At 38.0% G+C, this 17547-nt stretch overlaps 1 protein-coding gene across 4 annotated transcripts in view; it reads left to right on the top strand.

The window, feature by feature from the left end:
* DNAJB4 (DnaJ heat shock protein family (Hsp40) member B4) overlaps positions 1–11277 on the top strand; it is a 34331-nt gene extending 23054 nt beyond the window's left edge. For 2 of the 4 annotated variants that reach the window (XM_051999367.1, XM_051999368.1), the window contains exons 2-4: positions 1328–1569; positions 7925–8493; positions 9884–11277. In XM_051999367.1, coding sequence (XP_051855327.1) covers positions 1359–1569; positions 7925–8493; positions 9884–10117 — 1014 coding nt within the window. In that variant the 5' untranslated portion in view covers positions 1328–1358 and the 3' untranslated portion in view covers positions 10118–11277. The remainder of the gene's footprint in view (positions 1–1327; positions 1570–7924; positions 8494–9883) is intronic. The other 2 variants (XM_051999369.1, XM_051999370.1) reach the window with 1 other exon arrangement.
* The last annotated feature ends 6270 nt before the right edge of the window (positions 11278–17547 follow it).

Here is a 17547-nt window from a genome sequence, read left to right as displayed (position 1 = left end):
AACCTTCGGCCTTCTACAGATGAGACGGGCCCAGAGCAATTAGAAGCCATCTCTGCTTTCCAGTTGCCACCAGAGGCAGTGTCTGAGATGGGATTCACACTCCCAGTCCAGCGGGATACACTGAGTATTTTGGTATTTCTCCTTCCACCCCAAATTACAATAGGATATGGCATGATGTAGTCCATGAAATTTTCCCTTAACTCTTTCCCCCCAGTCTGTATTCAGAGGATACTAAATTGAGATTACAAGGGGTGACTTGAGACCAGCTGCCCACCCTTCCTTTCTTGAACTCTGTTTCCTTCCATGTGCAGCAGGGAGGAGGAAAGAGAAGACTTTGTATTTCCTTTCCAGCTTTAGAGTTCAACTCCTGGTGTCCTATAGCTAACATTAGAAGGGTAACTTGAGGCCAGATTTTCTGCTAGCATTTCACAGAGTGAAAGGTTTTCTCAGGAAAACGGGACAGTCATTTTATGACTTGGGATTGCCTTGTTTATTTGAAGTGACAGATTCAAGTATTTTACTTTAAGACTCAAATCTCTACCTTGATTAGCCCCTATACTTGATGAGCCAATTATATAGCTCCCCATGTAACCTGGAATTAGTTAGTGTCTCGTTGAGCTTGCAGAAATGAGTAGTGTCTTTTGGCATTAGCACGGGTCATTTTCCTCATGCATTAGCCTACCCTGTCTAAAAAGCAAAGGAGAAGAAAAGAATTCATTAGGTTTTGAGAACCTGGTGCTGTCTTAGAGTAAAAACAAGAGAATACCAAAGAAAGTTGGGTTTATGAGATTCAGCTCCTCAAAAGCTGACTTGAAAGGTAGGGGCTTTTCTGCAAAGTTAAGGAGAGGGCAATGGTGGGCAGCTTTGGGGGCTTTCTGAAGGCTACTATAGGGCTCATTTAGGAGAGTCTAACTGTTCTTTAATAATCTGGAATAGAAATAAAATAATCATGGTTGGTTTTTATTATTGCCCAAACGTTTGGCACAGACCAGGAGAGAGAGGGAGGGACTGAGCACAGCGAGAAGGCAGAGCAAGAGTTAATCCCGGAGGAGCGCAGCCCAGAGCCTGGTCCCGGCCGGAGGCAGTCTGGGAAATGACGTGCGGAGCCCTGGCTCTTCTAGAAGGTGCCGAGACACGTAGTATAAAATGGGAGGACCAGGAGAGAGGAGGTCTCTGTTTGTCTCGGAAGGAGCCGGAGGGAGGGAGGGAGCAGAGCAGGGAGGAGGCGGCTCCCCGTGCCCGGCACTGCCCAGCGAGCTCTCAGTTTCTTAGGGTCCTTCTGTCGCTAAGACTGCAGGTACATCTGTATCTTTTTTCTTACATAAAGGAAAATCTAAGTTCATTTCAAGACATTCGGAATGGGGAAAGACTATTATTCCATTTTGGGGATTGAGAAAGGAGCTTCTGATGAAGAAATTAAGAAAGCTTACCGCAAACAAGCCCTCCGATTCCATCCGGACAAGAACAAATCTCCTCAAGCAGAGGAAAAATTTAAAGAGGTGGCCGAAGCCTATGAAGTTCTGAGTGATCCTAAAAAGAGAGAGATCTATGATCAGTATGGGGAGGAGGGTAAGTGTCGTGTCTGTGTGTGAGCGGGAGGATGTCAGTGGGGGCGGGGGTGACTGTCTGTCTGTCTCCCATTCTGTCCTAGTTCACCCGGGGCGCTGGGACCTATGTGGAGGAGGAGAGCGTGTACAGGGCCAGAAAGGGACCAAAATGACCGTACCACGTCTTGCTTGATTGCTTGTGTTTGAATTGTCTATTTGCTGAATGTGTCGTTTGAATAAGCGATTTCATACAGCGCACTTTCCATGATTTGACTTGGGATCTATTTTTGAAAAGAAACTTTAAACCGTTCCAGGCACTGAGTTTCAGAAGTTATATCCGGCCCCTTTTGCAATTTGTTTTATTCTAGAGATGAATAAATAGCCTGTTTTTTTTTTTTGTTTGTTTGTTTGTTTGTTTTTTTGTTTTTTGAGTCTTGTTTGACAATTAAAATTAGAAGGATTTTTATGTATTTTATTTTTACTTTAAAAGCAAATTATTTATCTCCTTCTATACAAGAACCCTAGTGTATTGGTTGAACAAGACAGAGCAGCCCCTAGAAGCAAGAGCTCTGGCATCTAGTTTCTAGCTTGTTTTTGGCTTGGTGCCTGGAAAGGAAAGAATTTGCCTGATGTCATAAAATACCAGAACAAGTTTTTAGCTTAATTGTAAACAGCAATCATGTGCCAAGAAAGTGAGGCCCCCGAAATGTATTTTTTTACCCTAAAATGGCTACCAGGTTAGAACACTATTGAATTTAGGCATGGAATCTTGGAGGTGAAAGAGACCTGAACATTTCAAACAAAATTATTGGTTCAAAATTTTAATGTTGAACCAAAAGCATGCCTGCCTTCCCGTGTTTTTATGTAGATTAAGAGATTAGATATTAGCTAGACTCAAGTGAATTTCTTCAGTTTGTCAATTTAGAATTTGTTTTCAAAGTTACTCTCCATCTTCCTAATTTTGAAGAGGAAACTTTTGAGAAGGCTCTCTTAACTGTAAAGAGAAAGCTTGCAAGGGTCTCAATTAATAGATTTCCATAATGTCTGTAGATCAGCACTAAATCATTGTTTGGGGTCAACTTTGTTTTCATCATGGTAGCCATAAGAGAGCTCTAGTGTTTCCACTAGAGGACCATAGGAATATCACTTCCTGAGCTTGTCCCCTGGGCAAGTTGTTTGGGAGGGTGTGAAAAATAAATTTGACTAATTTTTAGCTTTTGCCACAGTAAATAAACCATAGTCAATCTACAAGAGTTTTTTAAAATGCTCACTATGTCTTTAGCACTGAAGAGGCTAAGAAAGGCCTTAAGAAAATGTATCCTTATAATGGGGACACTAAACCAATTATATCTTTGTCTTGGTTGAACAACTTAAGGAGATGACTGTATGGTTTCAGTGGACAGAAGACCTAGGCCAAGTCCTCTGCTACTTAATGCCTCCAAGACCTGGGCAAGTTGCTTAAATTCTCAGTGCCCGAAGATTGTCTTTCACAGAAATGTCAGCCATATTGGGAGGTTCCTCATCTGAGAGCTCCTTGTATCAATGGAATCAGAGTCTAGTCCCTATAGCTAACATTAAAGACTTCTTTTTAAAGCAGTAATTGCTTTATATTCTATCATTGGGTTTGTGTCTACCCATCATTCCAAATGCATATTTTTCTATAATCCTGTCCCTGATGAGTGCCCAGCATTGTGTGCCTGGGCAGCTTTTGGGATAAGGACCCTTCCCAAGAGACACACTCACAGACCATCAGGTGCATGGAGCTACTGAGATCAGGACTATGGAGAAAGCTTCTGAGCAATTGACTTTTTAAAACTACAGAGCTGCAGCTACTAGTAAAATGTCTATCATTGTTTCTATTTGGTGTGGCTATGTACATGTAATGAATGTATATTCCAAAAAAGAACCTTTTGAAAATCTTTGATGTGGGGGAAGCTAGGTGGCACAGTGGATGAAACACTAGTCCTGGAGTCGGGAGGGCCTGAGTTCAAATTCAACCTCAGATACTTGACACTCAGTTGTAATCCTGAGCAAGTCATTTAAGATCCCCAATTGCCTGCCTCATTCCCTCCCCCCCCAATCTATGATGTATTAAGAATTCTGAATCTTAGAAAAAACGAGATGATTTAAACACAATTGAAATTTTATATAATTAAGCATTATCATAGAATTGTTCACATTTAAAATGGGACCTTTGAAGAAGAAGGCTATATCCTGAAAAAGAAATGGAGATTTCCTCCTCTGAAGATAGATAAATGATCAAGTATCATCTACAGAAAACTTCACATAAGGATTTTTTAGGGTCCTTTTTGTTTTCTTTATTCAAATTTTCTACAAATGGTTTTATTTGTAAATATAATATTATTTTTTATGGTTTGCTAAGTTTTATTTAGGTACGGAATAGTTGCGTTGGCATTATTCCCTTTTTGCTCAGGTGTGATGTCTTTCCTACTTCTTTCTTTTCTACATAGTTAATGGCTTGACCTTATTTTGCCAAATAAATCTATTTCCCTAAAATTACAAACAACTCAGATAACTTTGAATCCCCAAAGAAAACCTGTTTATAAGAAGATAACCTAATTCCCCTTGCCTTGACATTTATCCTTTCGGTAAGTCCAGGTGTTTTTTTTCTTATCAGGTTAACTTCTATTTCCTCCAGGACTTTACTCCATCATTTATCTTCTGACTGCTTTCCTTTGCCTATGTTAGTCTTGCTCATATCTTCCCTATCTTCCTCCCTTCCCCAAACAAAAATCCAAAAAAAAATCTGTCTTGGCCTTTTTATTCCCTTATGGTATCCTAGCTCTTTCTTTCAAAGCTAATCTAGAAAATCAGTATTCTGCTCCCTGTTCTCACATTCTTACCACTAGCTATCTCCCCCTTAGCCCAAGCCATACCAACACAGCATGTCTAACACAACTTACCCTGCCTAGGGCAATATAACCTTCTCAGGAACCCAAGTTGGTAGCCTTGGCATTGTCCTGGACTTGTCCCTCACTGTCCCTAAGCCCTGACTGACTATCCTCATTCCTTGCTCTCCTCAGCACCTCTCACTTGGACAGTTCCCCTCACACACACCTTCCATACAGCTTCCAAAAGGGTCATCCCAGAGCCCCTCCATCACCCTGGCCTCTGACTGATGCTCAGATAAGACACACATTCCTAATTTCTGGTCATTTAAAGCTTTTGATGATCAATGTTGTCATTTCTTTTGATACTTTCTGGTACTCTAGTCCTTACATTCTATTCTCCAGCCAAATTGACCCTTATGCTGTTGGAAGTAGGCAACCTGGGCAGTTAAATGGAGTAGTGAGTAGAGCATCAGACTTGGAGTCAGGAAAACTTGAGGAAATAGATAACCTGCCATCTCTGACCTCCGGGCTTTTGCATTCCCCTTCCATTTCTAGCTTCCTCTTCATCCATTCTCTCTAGTCACATGTTCATCCCCAAATACAGGTCAGCCTGATCTCTTGTCCAAGTTATTAAGCAATCCAGTGTGCCTTTTTTGCTTTCCAACAGCTCTCATCTTGCCCATCCATCTGTCACAGAGCTGCCACAGTTCCTGGGCTAATTTATAGCCTTTACTAGGTTCCTTCCTTGCTCCAGTATACAGTGGAGCTTGATTGTGTTGAGGCTTCAGTAGAGATTCCTGAGTGGAGCTTCTAATTTCCTTTTACCATATTCCCTTCCATCCATTTATATTTTCACTTAGCCACACACACCCTGCTTCTGCCCTGTAGAATCTGCTCTTCCCTTTTCAGTAATTCCTTCTCTGATACCCCTGGGCTTGATAGTAACATCTCCCTTCTCAGAATGTCTTGGAGCACTTTTCCTCCTTTGCCGCCTCTCCTGCAGGTGGTTGAGGTATATTCAAAACTCAGATCCTCTGCCTGCACGCCTGCAAGGAGACAGATGCTGTCCCTTTTTCATTAAGAAAGTCATAGATGCCAGCATGTAGCAGGTGCTAATTCCAAGGTCAGAGGGCTCAAAGGCTCCTGTGGGACAATTCTGGAAGACTTTGCTCTGCCCTGCCTCTGCCAGGGTTTCGTCTGTATTAGGAAGAGTCGGGATGAATGACAGAACCAAGAGGAGTAGTGGGATCCCAAGTAGATGGAGACCTTCTTATCTCAGGGTTTTGATTTTCCACAGGAATGGCTCCTTGTGATAAGCAGATCTTTCACACTATTTCTGTCTAATTTTCTTCCTCAGAGCCATCATCATACTGATCACATCTGGTAGCTTTTTGCATTTCAGTGAAATGGGAGCAATAGCCCTTGTACGACCTACTATGGGAAGTTTGGCAAAATTATTTTAGATTTCTGGAATGATGACGTGAGATGATTGAAATTAAGACATGACTCCAATTAAAAATAGAGCTGGAACCAGTGGAGGAAAGCTAAAGGGAGATGGATTTTAGTTCAGGATAAAAGAAAACTTCCTTCACATTTAGAGTTGTTCCAAAATGAAATACGCTGTCCCAAAAACTGAGGACTTCCTTGTCACTAGAGGTCTTTGTGAATGTGTGCATGTGTGTGTCGGGGGTGGGTCGAGAAGTGGAAAAACATGTTGACCACTTTTTAGAGATACCATGGATTCATCTCTTAGTAAAGTATTGGACCAAATCAGAGGCTCTTTACGAATTTGGCAGTGGTCTAGAGAAGGCTTGGAGCACTTCATGGAGTCAATGGTTTTTAAATATAAAGAAAAATACAGAGGATTACAAAGGAAGCCAATTATATCAACATTTTCAACAAGTTGTTGAACCTCAGGTTCAGAATGCTTGATTGAGATGGGTGTGTGGGCTCCTGGATTTCAGTGGGATAGTGTTGGTTTTGAGAGAGTCCTCTGATCTTTGACTGGTGGGAAAAGATCCAAATGAACATTTTTCCATTAGATTCTTTATCTTTTGATCAATGGAGTTGTTGTCATAACTTGACATGGCCACTGCAAGTGGGAGTTGACTTACCTAGAAGATACCAACTCTCACACAGAGGGCATAACCAAACATAAGGGGAGGGGGACAAGACACTTGTATGGAAGAGAAAGCAATTGGGGGGAAGGACAAGCTGAGTTTTCCCAGTGATATTCATTGGGAAGATCATCCATCTTTTGTTGTGATTTTTTCTATTAACAAGAAGCAAAGAATTTCATTTTAAGGTTGGATTTAGCAGGTTATTTAGCCTGTTGGAGCTTTTAGCCCTGTCCCTAACATAATTTTTTATATTTTATTTTGTTAAATTTTTTATTGGGGAATATCCTTGAGACCCTTCCATAAGTTTAACCAATTCAAATTTAAGTGACAGAAGCACTAACTGTCCTAAACTACTCAAAGATCTTGTGACTTTCAGCTTTTAGCTTTTAGTATGTTCTTTCTATAATTACACCATCTCTTTCTTGGGCCATCTAGCCATCTAGCAGTGATTTGATGACAGTGAGGTGCCCTGAGGGCTGGGGATCCAGCAGCCACATGTGTCCAGAGCCTCTGACATCTCTCTTTCAATAGACTCGGCTTGATTGAAGTGGCAGTCTTAGAGTGATAACTCTTAAGATTAAATTCTGTTATTTAGAAATAGGATATTTTCCATTGAGAGGTTTCATGATTAGATTTCTATCCTTTCCATACCTAGAAAGTCTTCCCTTTTTTATTCTTTACCATTAAAGTGAGATTTTAGCTGGTAGAGGGTGTTTGTTTGTTTGTTTGTTTGTTTTAAATAAGCTAGTTAAAGTTTTCTTTAGGGTTATTACCAATTACCAATAACTTGCCAGTTAGTAACAAAAACTAATCCTAACTCTAACTCTAAATGCACAAAAAAAGTCTCTTTCCTGAGGAATTTGTAATCCCATTGACTTGAAATTCATGGTCAAGTTAAAATCTGGTTTCTGAATATTTGCTTATGGAAAGACCTCTGACTTTAAAAGTGACAAATCAAAAGTCATCTCTCTGATGAGAAGTTCAAAGTGCCATTTTTTCTCTTCTCGTTCATTATATCACTGCTCTTTAGGATTGTAAAACATTATCAAAGAACAACCCTAGAAAATTTTGGCCTAGAAAATAGACAAAAGTGGCACATTCTTTTAGATTTTTAATTATAAGAAGTAATAAAGAGTCAGCCTTGGAATAGGAAGATGTAATGTTTACCTCCTGCCCCTGACACATTAGCCTGGTTAACCATGGTCAAGTCCCTTAACCTGTCAGTGTTTCCAAGCAATTTGGTCCCTCGAACAAGGGAATCACAGATGTGGACCCCTTCTTCTTCCCCAAAGTAAATACTTCCTTGTTTCTTTTGAGTAGTTCATGGCTCAAGTGGGTTGTGAACTATGCATCTCTATTTTATCTCACAAGGGTGTCTCTCTAACATGTTGCTCATCTCACCTAGGCTTAAAAGGAGGAGCTGGTGGGACTGATGGACATGGAGGTACCTTCCGGTACACCTTTCATGGTGATCCTCATGCCACGTTTGCAGCATTTTTCGGAGGAGCCAATCCTTTTGAAGTCTTCTTTGGTAGAAGAATGGCTACTAATAGAGATGGTGAAGAAATGGAAGTAGATGGAGATCCTTTTAGTGCCTTTGGTTTCAGCATGAATGGGTATCCTAGGGAGAGGACCCCAGTGGGTTCAACTCGACCCAGGCAAGACCCCCCAGTTATCCATGAACTTAAAGTATCTCTTGAAGAAATCTATAATGGTTGTACCAAACGGATGAAGATTTCCCGAAAAAGGCTGAACCCTGATGGGAGAAGTGTTAGAACAGAGGACAAAATTCTCACCATTGAAATAAAAAAAGGATGGAAAGAAGGAACAAAAATCACTTTTCCAAGGGAAGGAGATGAAATGCCCAATAGTATTCCAGCGGATATTGTTTTTGTCATTAAAGATAAAGAGCATACACAATTTAAGAGGGATGGATCCAATATTATCTATCCTGTCCGAATCAGTTTACGAGAGGTAAGTTATAAAACAGGATCTGAAACATTGACATTTAACCAATTTGGGTCACAAGAATCTAGGATATGACTGGAAAATGCCCTAAGGCAAACTTGCTTCCCCATCATAAGTGCCTTTGAGTATTCCCTAGGATTGTTGGGATTACCAGCCAGCTGTGCTGTTTGATTAAACATGTCCTGGTTCCCACCTCCTTTTCTCACAGGTATATTGGGAGAAGAGATGGTGGAGGGCACTGTAGGCATTATTTACTAAATTTCACTTGCAAGCCTTCATCAAACCTTCAATCTTGTGTACGAAGCCCTAACAACAATCCTTTGCCAAATTTGTGGTTTCCTTTGTGCGGTTGGGCTTTCTGCTGATGTCGATTTCTGTAACTCTCCACGGCCCCTCATTGGCTCGCTGCTTTGCAGTGCTGGCCCATGGCTTGAGTATTCCCAGAGAGATCCTGAGTAAGGGCAGCCTAGGGGAGAGGAGAAGCAGGCACCAGATTTTAAGGGCCAGGTCTAGAGCTTGAATGGTCATGATCCCCAGGGGACATCAGGGCAGGTCACTACCTCCCCGGGGTCCTGGTCTGTGCCCTCCCGTTTTACCCCAACTCCTCTTCTGGTCATAAATATCTGGAAAATGTCTTTCATGTATTCAGACTGATGATGCGCCCTGCACCACTTCTTTCCCTGTGCATCTACCTTTGCCCTTGGGGTCAGCATCATCAGTGCGTCTTTTACTCAGATATAGTCTTTAGGCTCCTCCACCTCAGAAGGTCCAGGCCCAGCTCAGCATTTCCTTCCAGCACGTAAGGAAGAAGCCAGTATCGATAGATTGCCTTGCTGGATCTAGCCTTTGTGTCATGGTCTGTTCCCAAGACTAGATGATTAATCAATGTATACAATTAGATAGGAAAATGGGAAAACCAATATTCTATTCAAGATCCTATGTCTTCAAATGTTGAGTTTGAATTTAAGCATTACAGGAAAATATGTAGTTTGAAATAGGGATGTCATTCCCTTTAAAGCATCATTTCCTAATCTGCCAAATGGACCTCCAAAGGGGAGAAGAAATAGGTAAGATGGCTCATAGGACTTTCCTTACATGGAAATGAAACTCTTCCCCCTCTCAAGGTTTTTCTGTATTGGACTCAGTTTAATAGAATTGTTTTCTGCACTGACCACAGGTGAGACTTGATTCTGAAGAACAGGAACAATACAGTGGTCCCTGTTCTTATTGGGAGTTTGGGGTGAAAATGATGGTGGTTTCTGACAGGTGGTTGGTAGTTATAAGATTTGCCTTAGTCACAGTGGATATTTTGTAGTTGCTGTTTGCATTAAACTTAAAAAGATAATGCAATAAGTTTCTACTTCCTGGCAAATTGACTTTATTGTTGGTCTTTTAGGCCTTGTGTGGCTGCTCCATCAATGTTCCCACAATGGAAGGAAGAACCATCCCCATGACGATAAATGAAGTTGTGAAGCCTGGAATGAGGAGAAGAATTATAGGCTATGGACTGCCCTTTCCAAAAAACCCTGACCAGCGGGGCGACCTGCTCATAGAGTTCGAGGTGAACTTCCCAGACACCCTGTCCTCGGCAACCAAAGAAATCCTTCGCAAGCATCTTCCCACCTCCTAGGAGGATGAAGGTCCCGCTGGATTACCAGGGTTTTGGCAAGGCTCTGAATAGAGCGCCATAGACAAAGTGGGGTGAATGCCTTGAGGATTCAGTGATATGCATGAATAGAGAGGGTCAAATAAAGGGCAAAAGGGAATTTGCAGTTAAATATGGAGAGGAAAACCACTTACTATATTTTGTTTTCTTCTTAACCAGAAATTTCATTCACAATTTTGCATACATGTAAAATTTAGTTGTTTTATGAAGCTAGTGTACATATTGCTAATAAAGTACTCGAATATACAAGTACTTTATTTCTTATGTATCTACATCATCAATAGGAGATGCTGCCATTTATACTGGAGAGCAGAATTCACAAGTGAATGACATGTCGTATGCATCTTCTGGGACATTTTAAAGAGGCTATTTAAAAATAGAGAAATCAGATTTAAATCTGCTTCCATAGTAATGCTCTAGGGCTGGTACCCTGATAGAGAAATTACCTGGTAGATAGATTTCATTACTTTGATTTTCAAAATGTGAATTTATGTCAAGCTATTTTTTTCAGCTGTGGAAATCCTAGTTACCTGAACTACTGGGTATTTCAAAATATCAGGCTCATTTAAAATGTCATGTGTGATTTTATCTGTGAAAGTAGTTATGTATATATGTGTGTATATGTATACAAGTATACATATATACACACATATATATATACCCAGCAATGTCTGTACTCACAGACATGTGTATATACACATGTTGGGCTTATGAAATTAGACTCATCAAGCACTGGCATAAATGATTTATTTCAAAATGAATGTGCTCTTCAAGGCTCTTGTTGGGTCTGTTTTTCAACCATGTAGTCATTTTCATAGTGTACACAATCATGTTATATGACTTAATTTAAGTAGTTCCCAAAAAGGAACAAATAAATAACTACTATAGTGTTACAATCAAAATACAGGGAAAAACAATGACTGCTGCTTATGATAATGTTGCTACTATATAATGTGTGTATGCATGTAAAATGGTTTGTTTCCATATGTACAGTATTGTATTTCTCATGTTTTTAATTTAAAGATTGTAAACTTATTTTTAACTTCCTTTGCTTTTGTTACCATAGTGAGAATGATCTTTTGAAACAATGTGTTCAGTAAAAGTATCTGATCCCTGGGTCTAGATTTATTCTGCATGTCATTGTTAAAATACTTTATCAGACTTCAATTATGCCAAGTAATACAGAATCCTATCGCAATTTAAAAATCATAGTAATGAAATACTGCATTTCACAAATAAGATCTTCAGTAGTTTATATTTTTGTAAAAATCTAAGGCTCACAAAACAGCAATGAATTAAATTATTCCTACCTAGCATTCCATTTTTCTTCATTCATAAAAGCTTCCTCCATGGCCGTGTTTCTCAGACTGAAATTAGGAGCCTTCTCAGAGGCCACAGAAACATTTCATGGAGATGTGGTAGCACAGTACTGTCCCTATTTGCCTCTTTTTTCTTTGATCCCTCCTTTACCTTCCCTTCTTCCTGTGTAACTACCACATTCCAAACATCTGATCCAGTTAATTTCTTTTGTGTCAATATATCTAATTCTTGACATGCCTTTTAAAAATTGAATGATGGTATAGGATATAGGAACTCTTCAAAACAGATAAATTTTTTTGGGGGAGGGAGGAAGGAGGAGGAGGTTCAAGAAATGAAAATAAAATTATTGCTCAATGGTGATTGAAGTTATGTGGACTTTTAAGAGAAAAAAGTCTTCCATGTCCATTTTTCCTCCATGGCTTCAAATCCAAGAATCACATATTTATATAGTCTACTTTTCCTGATAGTATTTTGACATGATAAAGTTCCTAAAGAAGATACTCAATACTATTTATTTATTTATTTTAGTGAATGAAGCTATAGAGGTAAAATCAGATTTTTTCCCCCCAGCCAGAAAAGTACATTAGACTCTCCTGTGAATACTAAGGGACCATGTATGCTAGCACAGTTGTGAAGAAAATATTTTGTAAAGCTTCAGAAAATCCTCTATAAAGGTTAGTTTGAGGGAGCCATCTCAAAACAGTCCATTTCTCTTGAATAGAACAAACAAGGTATTGCAACATTTTCAATTAGGAATGGCCATAGACACTGACTTTTGAATAATAGTATAGCCTTTTTTGGAGACAAGGAATGGAACTTGTTTTTAGTTTTTTTAAATGTAGGAGAGAATTGCCTTAACTGTGGATGAAGGAAATGTAATAAGAAAATGGAACTGTTTGTCTTTAGTAAATTGTTTACAGTTACTCATATAGATACTTAAAACCAAAGGATTATAACTTCCTCACTGAATATAATATTTCAAAATTGAGATGTCCATTAAATCTAGTAGTAAAAGGCTTATCTGAGATTCATTAAATCTAATAGTAAAAAGTTTTTTGAGGTAAAATAACTTCAGATATGACACTATGTATGTGTTTTAAATCATGTCACACTTTATTTGAGATGCTTAGGTTTTATAGATTTAAATATAATTTTGATGGTCATTGAACATTAGCTATAAATGAAGATTACAGTAAAATATCAATTTCATTGTTGTTTGCAATAGTCTAAATAACTACTTGACCTTATGGTCGATTCATATTTTACTATAGAGGTCAATGCATGTTCGTTTAAAATGCATTTTGAGATTTTATCAAAAACTGTGTGTAAAACTGTAGTTCAAATTATGCTGACTAGAAAATTTCTAAAATATGTGTTGCAAAACCAAAAATGAGCTGTTTCCTTAGTGTTTGTGCTTTTTGTGGCGCTGGGCTCCTAAAAGTCTTTCGTTTAGTTCCCTGAGGCTCAGTGAGATTAACTCAGCATGTTGGTGTCTGAGGCTGGATTTGACTCGGGTTTTCTTAATTCCAATTCTAGCCTACACCTTTAAGACTTTACTGATTAACAAACAAATAGCATAAAAGAATTTTACTTATTAATTTTATGGCTTTTTAGAAATAACAGTATCTGAAGCCATAAAGTTGATGAACTTAAAAGAATGTTTATTTTATGGAGTACTAACATTTTTTTAGAATTCTATAAAAATTTAATTCCAAGGAACACAGAGAATATGTACAGATTTTAAATGAGATAAATCCTAAGTTAAAACTAAAATCAAGAGCTTGTTCATGGAACAATAATACAACTTAATAAAATGAGATAACCTGATTTTTCTACCATGAATCTTCAAGGCACTGTTGAAGCTCATCATCTTTTATAAAGGGATGAGGAAAAAAAGATTTTACTATAAATTTTGAACTTGGGCATTGTAATCCAGTGACAAAGAGCCACATTTCGTGTTACTCGCTAGCTGTTTATGGCATAGGGATAGTCACTCTTTTGCTAGCCTCAGTTGCCTCAGCTATAGAATAGCCTATTATTTGGGGTTGGTTATAAGGGAAGAGCTGTGTAAGTGAATATTCTGCCTAAATATGTGGTGTAATTGTTATTGATGATGATGATAATGATGATATTTGTTGAGCAGCAACATCCTTATAAAGCCGGATTTATATAAATTATAAATTGTTTTCAGAAAGCTATTATTCAAAATTTGAGGACTTCAGAGTGGATCTGATTGGGATAAATTAGCTTCCCCTCTTTTGTAAATATGATACTCTTTTAGGTATTTAGCTTTGTAGGTTTGTATCTATTACTTTTAATTTGTCCAATTTCAGAAGATTTTTTTACCTGCGTTGCAGAGACAAGTAAATCTCATAAAGAATTGTAAAAGAAATGTCTAGGAGGCAGAGTCAAGATGATGGAATGAGAATCCACCTTTTTGCCTAACTCACCAACACAGCTTCTCCACAACGCTCTATAAATGTGCCAGAGCCAATAAAAAGGCCACAATAAACAGTTTAGGATGACAGAGGTGTCTGTAGACACTGGGAATGGGGGGGGCCCAGCCAGGACCACAGTGGTGATGTCTGCAGCAGTGGGGACAATTTCAGGGTAAGGAGGTTAAGAATGAGTTCCTGGGGGAATCCCTGATCAGTGCTGGGAACCGGAACAGATGCCAACTGGCAGCTCTGTTACTGTTATCCATTCCTTGGTCACAGTTCCAGGACCAAGAGGACTGCTCCTGAACATGAATTTAGCTCCATCTTTCTGACTTCCAATGGAAAAGATTTAATAATTTTAACCTTAAGCTCTGGGAATAAGCCTGTATTCCAGTACAGAAAACCAAGACCAAAATGGGAAAGAGTCAAAACAATTCAGTTCCTGTGAACCAACAGAATCTCCCAGCAATCCAATAGTGATTTGAGTCCAACATTAGTCTATGAAAACTCGTCCTTGCAGAAGCCAAGAGACCTAAACATGGGTCAGAAACTTGTAGAGTTTATACCCGGAAGGCAGTGAGCAGACCTCTCTCTGATTGACTACTTTGGAAGCAATGAAACCTTGCCCCTAGACTGAGCTGTAGAAAAACATAAAAAGCTCAGGCCAGGACATCTCCTTTTCCCCAAGAAGTAAGCATAGAAGTTCAAACTCAAGAAGGAGGCTGGGATGAATGAACAAACAAAAAAACTGGTTAATAGCTAATAAGTGGCAGGGAAGCTCAAGACACAAATTCAGAAGAAGAAAACATCTATATGCAAAGATGCAAAGGAAAAAAAAATGCAGGCTGAACACAAGTCAAATGAATTCCTAGAAGAGAGATTTTTTAAAAAGAAAGAAAAAAAGCTAAGCATTAGAAACAAGAAAAAGCTATTCAAAAATTATGAAAAGAGGTCTGAAATATTTTAAAGAAATTAACTCTTTAAAAATTAGAATTGCCAAATGAAAGTTAATGACTCCACGAGACATTAAGAAATAAAAACAACCAAAAGTGCCCCCCCCACACACAAAAAATTAGAAGAAAATGTGAAATATCTCATAGGAAAAACAACCTGAAAAATAGATTGAAGAGAGATCACTTAAAAATCATTAGACTACCTGAAAGCCACAATCAATAAAAAAAGAATCCAGATGTATTTTAAGAAATTATAAAAAATTGCCTAAGAACCAGAGAGCAAAATGAAAAATTTATTGTTACTTCCTGAAAGAAACACCAAAGTGAAAACTCATAGGAACATTGTAGTCAAAATCCAGAACTCCCTGATCACAAGTAAAAATAAAAATAAAACCAAAAAAAAAATAGATACCAAGGAACCACAATCAGGTTCACATGGGGCTTGGCAGTTACCACTGTAAAGGAATGGAGGACTTGGAGTATAGTATTCTGAAAAGGGTATGTAGGATTACAGTCAAGTATGACCTATCTGGCAAAAATGAACATAACCCCATGGGACATGAAGGGAAGAGGGGATTGGGCGTGGGCGTTCAATGAAAGAGAACATTTTTGCATGCCTGATGAAATAGAACTGAAATAGAAAATTTGATGTTCGAATGTAGGATTCCAGAGCAGCATAAAAAAGGAAACATGAGACAAACATGATAAGGGATTAAACAAGCTTAAACTATTTACACTCATAGATGGGGAAAGGATGTGGGGCTTTAGAGGAAGTATTTTTACAGGGTCTGTGTATGATTCTATTATGTAGATTACTCTCAAGAAGAATGGGTGAGGAGAAAGAATGTTCTCTGTTCTCTGAAGGGAAAGGAAGAAGGGGGAGGTCATAAGTGGAGTGTTCAAGGAAACATTAATACAGTGGAGAAGAAAATAGTGTGGGCCATATTTGGATATCATTCTCATCTAAATTGGTTCAAGGAGAGATGAATAAACATACACTGAAGCAGAAATTCATCTTAGGAAAAGGGAAACAGAGGGGAGAGGGTAGATTAAGGGAAGTGTAGTGATCAGAAGCACAACAAATTATTGAGTTTAGAGTAAAAAGGATAAGTATAAGAAAGAATGAAGATAATAAATAGCAATCATAGCTATTTATGTGAAAAGGATGAAGCAGATTAGAAACCAGAACCTCAAAATAAGTTGTTGCAAGAAACACAGTTGAAACAAAAAGATACGCATAGTTATAATCAGGGTCTGGGACAGACTATATTCTTCAGCTGAATTTAAAAATTCAGTCACCAAAAACCAGTAGTAATCATGATTACAGACAAAGCAAAAGAAAACATAGGTCTAATTAAAGGGGATGAACAAGACAGGAAACTTCATTTTGCCAAAAGATACCATAGACAATATTAATACTGAACATATATGCACAAAATGGCACAGCATCCAAATTCTTGGGGGGAAAAAGAGTTATAGGAAGAAAAATAGTAAAACTACCCTAGGTAAATATAACCATAAAAGTAGTCGAATCTTAGAAAAGTTAGAATAGACCTCTGGAAACTATACCTATTTCTCAACAATGCAAATCTCCACAAGAATTGATCATAAAAACCACCAACAAATGTAAAACAGAAACATTAAATGTTTTTTTCTGACTATAATGAAATAAAAGTTGCATTCAATAAAGTCATTCCATTAAAGATTATGACAAGACAACATACTAAAATTTATGGAATCCAACCATAGCAGTACTTAGGAAAAAAAATTATATCTCTAAATCCTTACATCAATAAAAGAGAAAAAGAGATCAAATTAGGCATGTAACTAAAGTAGAAAAACAAAAATTTTCATAACATATAGAAATTCTGAAAATCATAGATTAATCAAAATTTAAAATTTAGAAACATTACACCAGTATGTTGAGGACCACGCCTAAATCTAAACCCAGAAAACCTGCAAAAGATTAAAGTGTCTGTACCATTAAGGGGGTGGGTCTGTTCTCTGAAAGCCTTCACAGCTGTGAATTGTAACACACTTGAAGGAATTTCAAATCAGCTTTTACTGAGGCAGATTTTTCTTGTGATTTGGGAATGAAATAAATTTGAGGCAAGAGGGAAGAGATCAGAGAATGCAACTGTCTTTTCGTATTCTTCTAGCATTATTGTCTTCTCACATGAAGGGATCTGTTCTGCTGGCCAGAATTAGATTCCCAGCAGCCACTATTAGATTGTTCCTGTAAACACCAATTTATAAAACAAGGAACTGGTTTTTAAAAAAAAACCCAATCAAATAAATATTGGATAATTTTTTAAAGGATTGGAGAAAACCAAATTGAAAAACAAAACAAAACTGAAAAGGGTAAATAAACAACCAATAAAGAAATGAAAGTAATTATTAGGAATTATTTTGCCTAGCTATATATGTTGACAAAACTGATAATTTAAAAAATAAAAAGACTAAGTGTTTACAAAAATATTGTACAAAAAACATTGCTCATGCAGGAAATAGAATATTTAAATAACCCTATCTTAGAAAAAAAAATTGAACTCTTCCCCCAAAACCCCAAAAAACAACCAAAAATGATGGAATGGATTTACAAACTAATTCTACCAAACTTTATGTTGTTGTTATTGTTGTAAGGCAACTGGGTTAAATAAGTTGCCATGAGTCACACAGCTAG

The sequence above is a fragment of the Antechinus flavipes genome, chromosome 4 (assembly GCF_016432865.1).
Source record: "Antechinus flavipes isolate AdamAnt ecotype Samford, QLD, Australia chromosome 4, AdamAnt_v2, whole genome shotgun sequence".
Lineage (NCBI taxonomy): Eukaryota > Metazoa > Chordata > Mammalia > Dasyuromorphia > Dasyuridae > Antechinus > Antechinus flavipes.
Note: the sequence above shows the minus strand (reverse complement) of the source record. Positions and strands in the feature narration are given on the sequence as shown.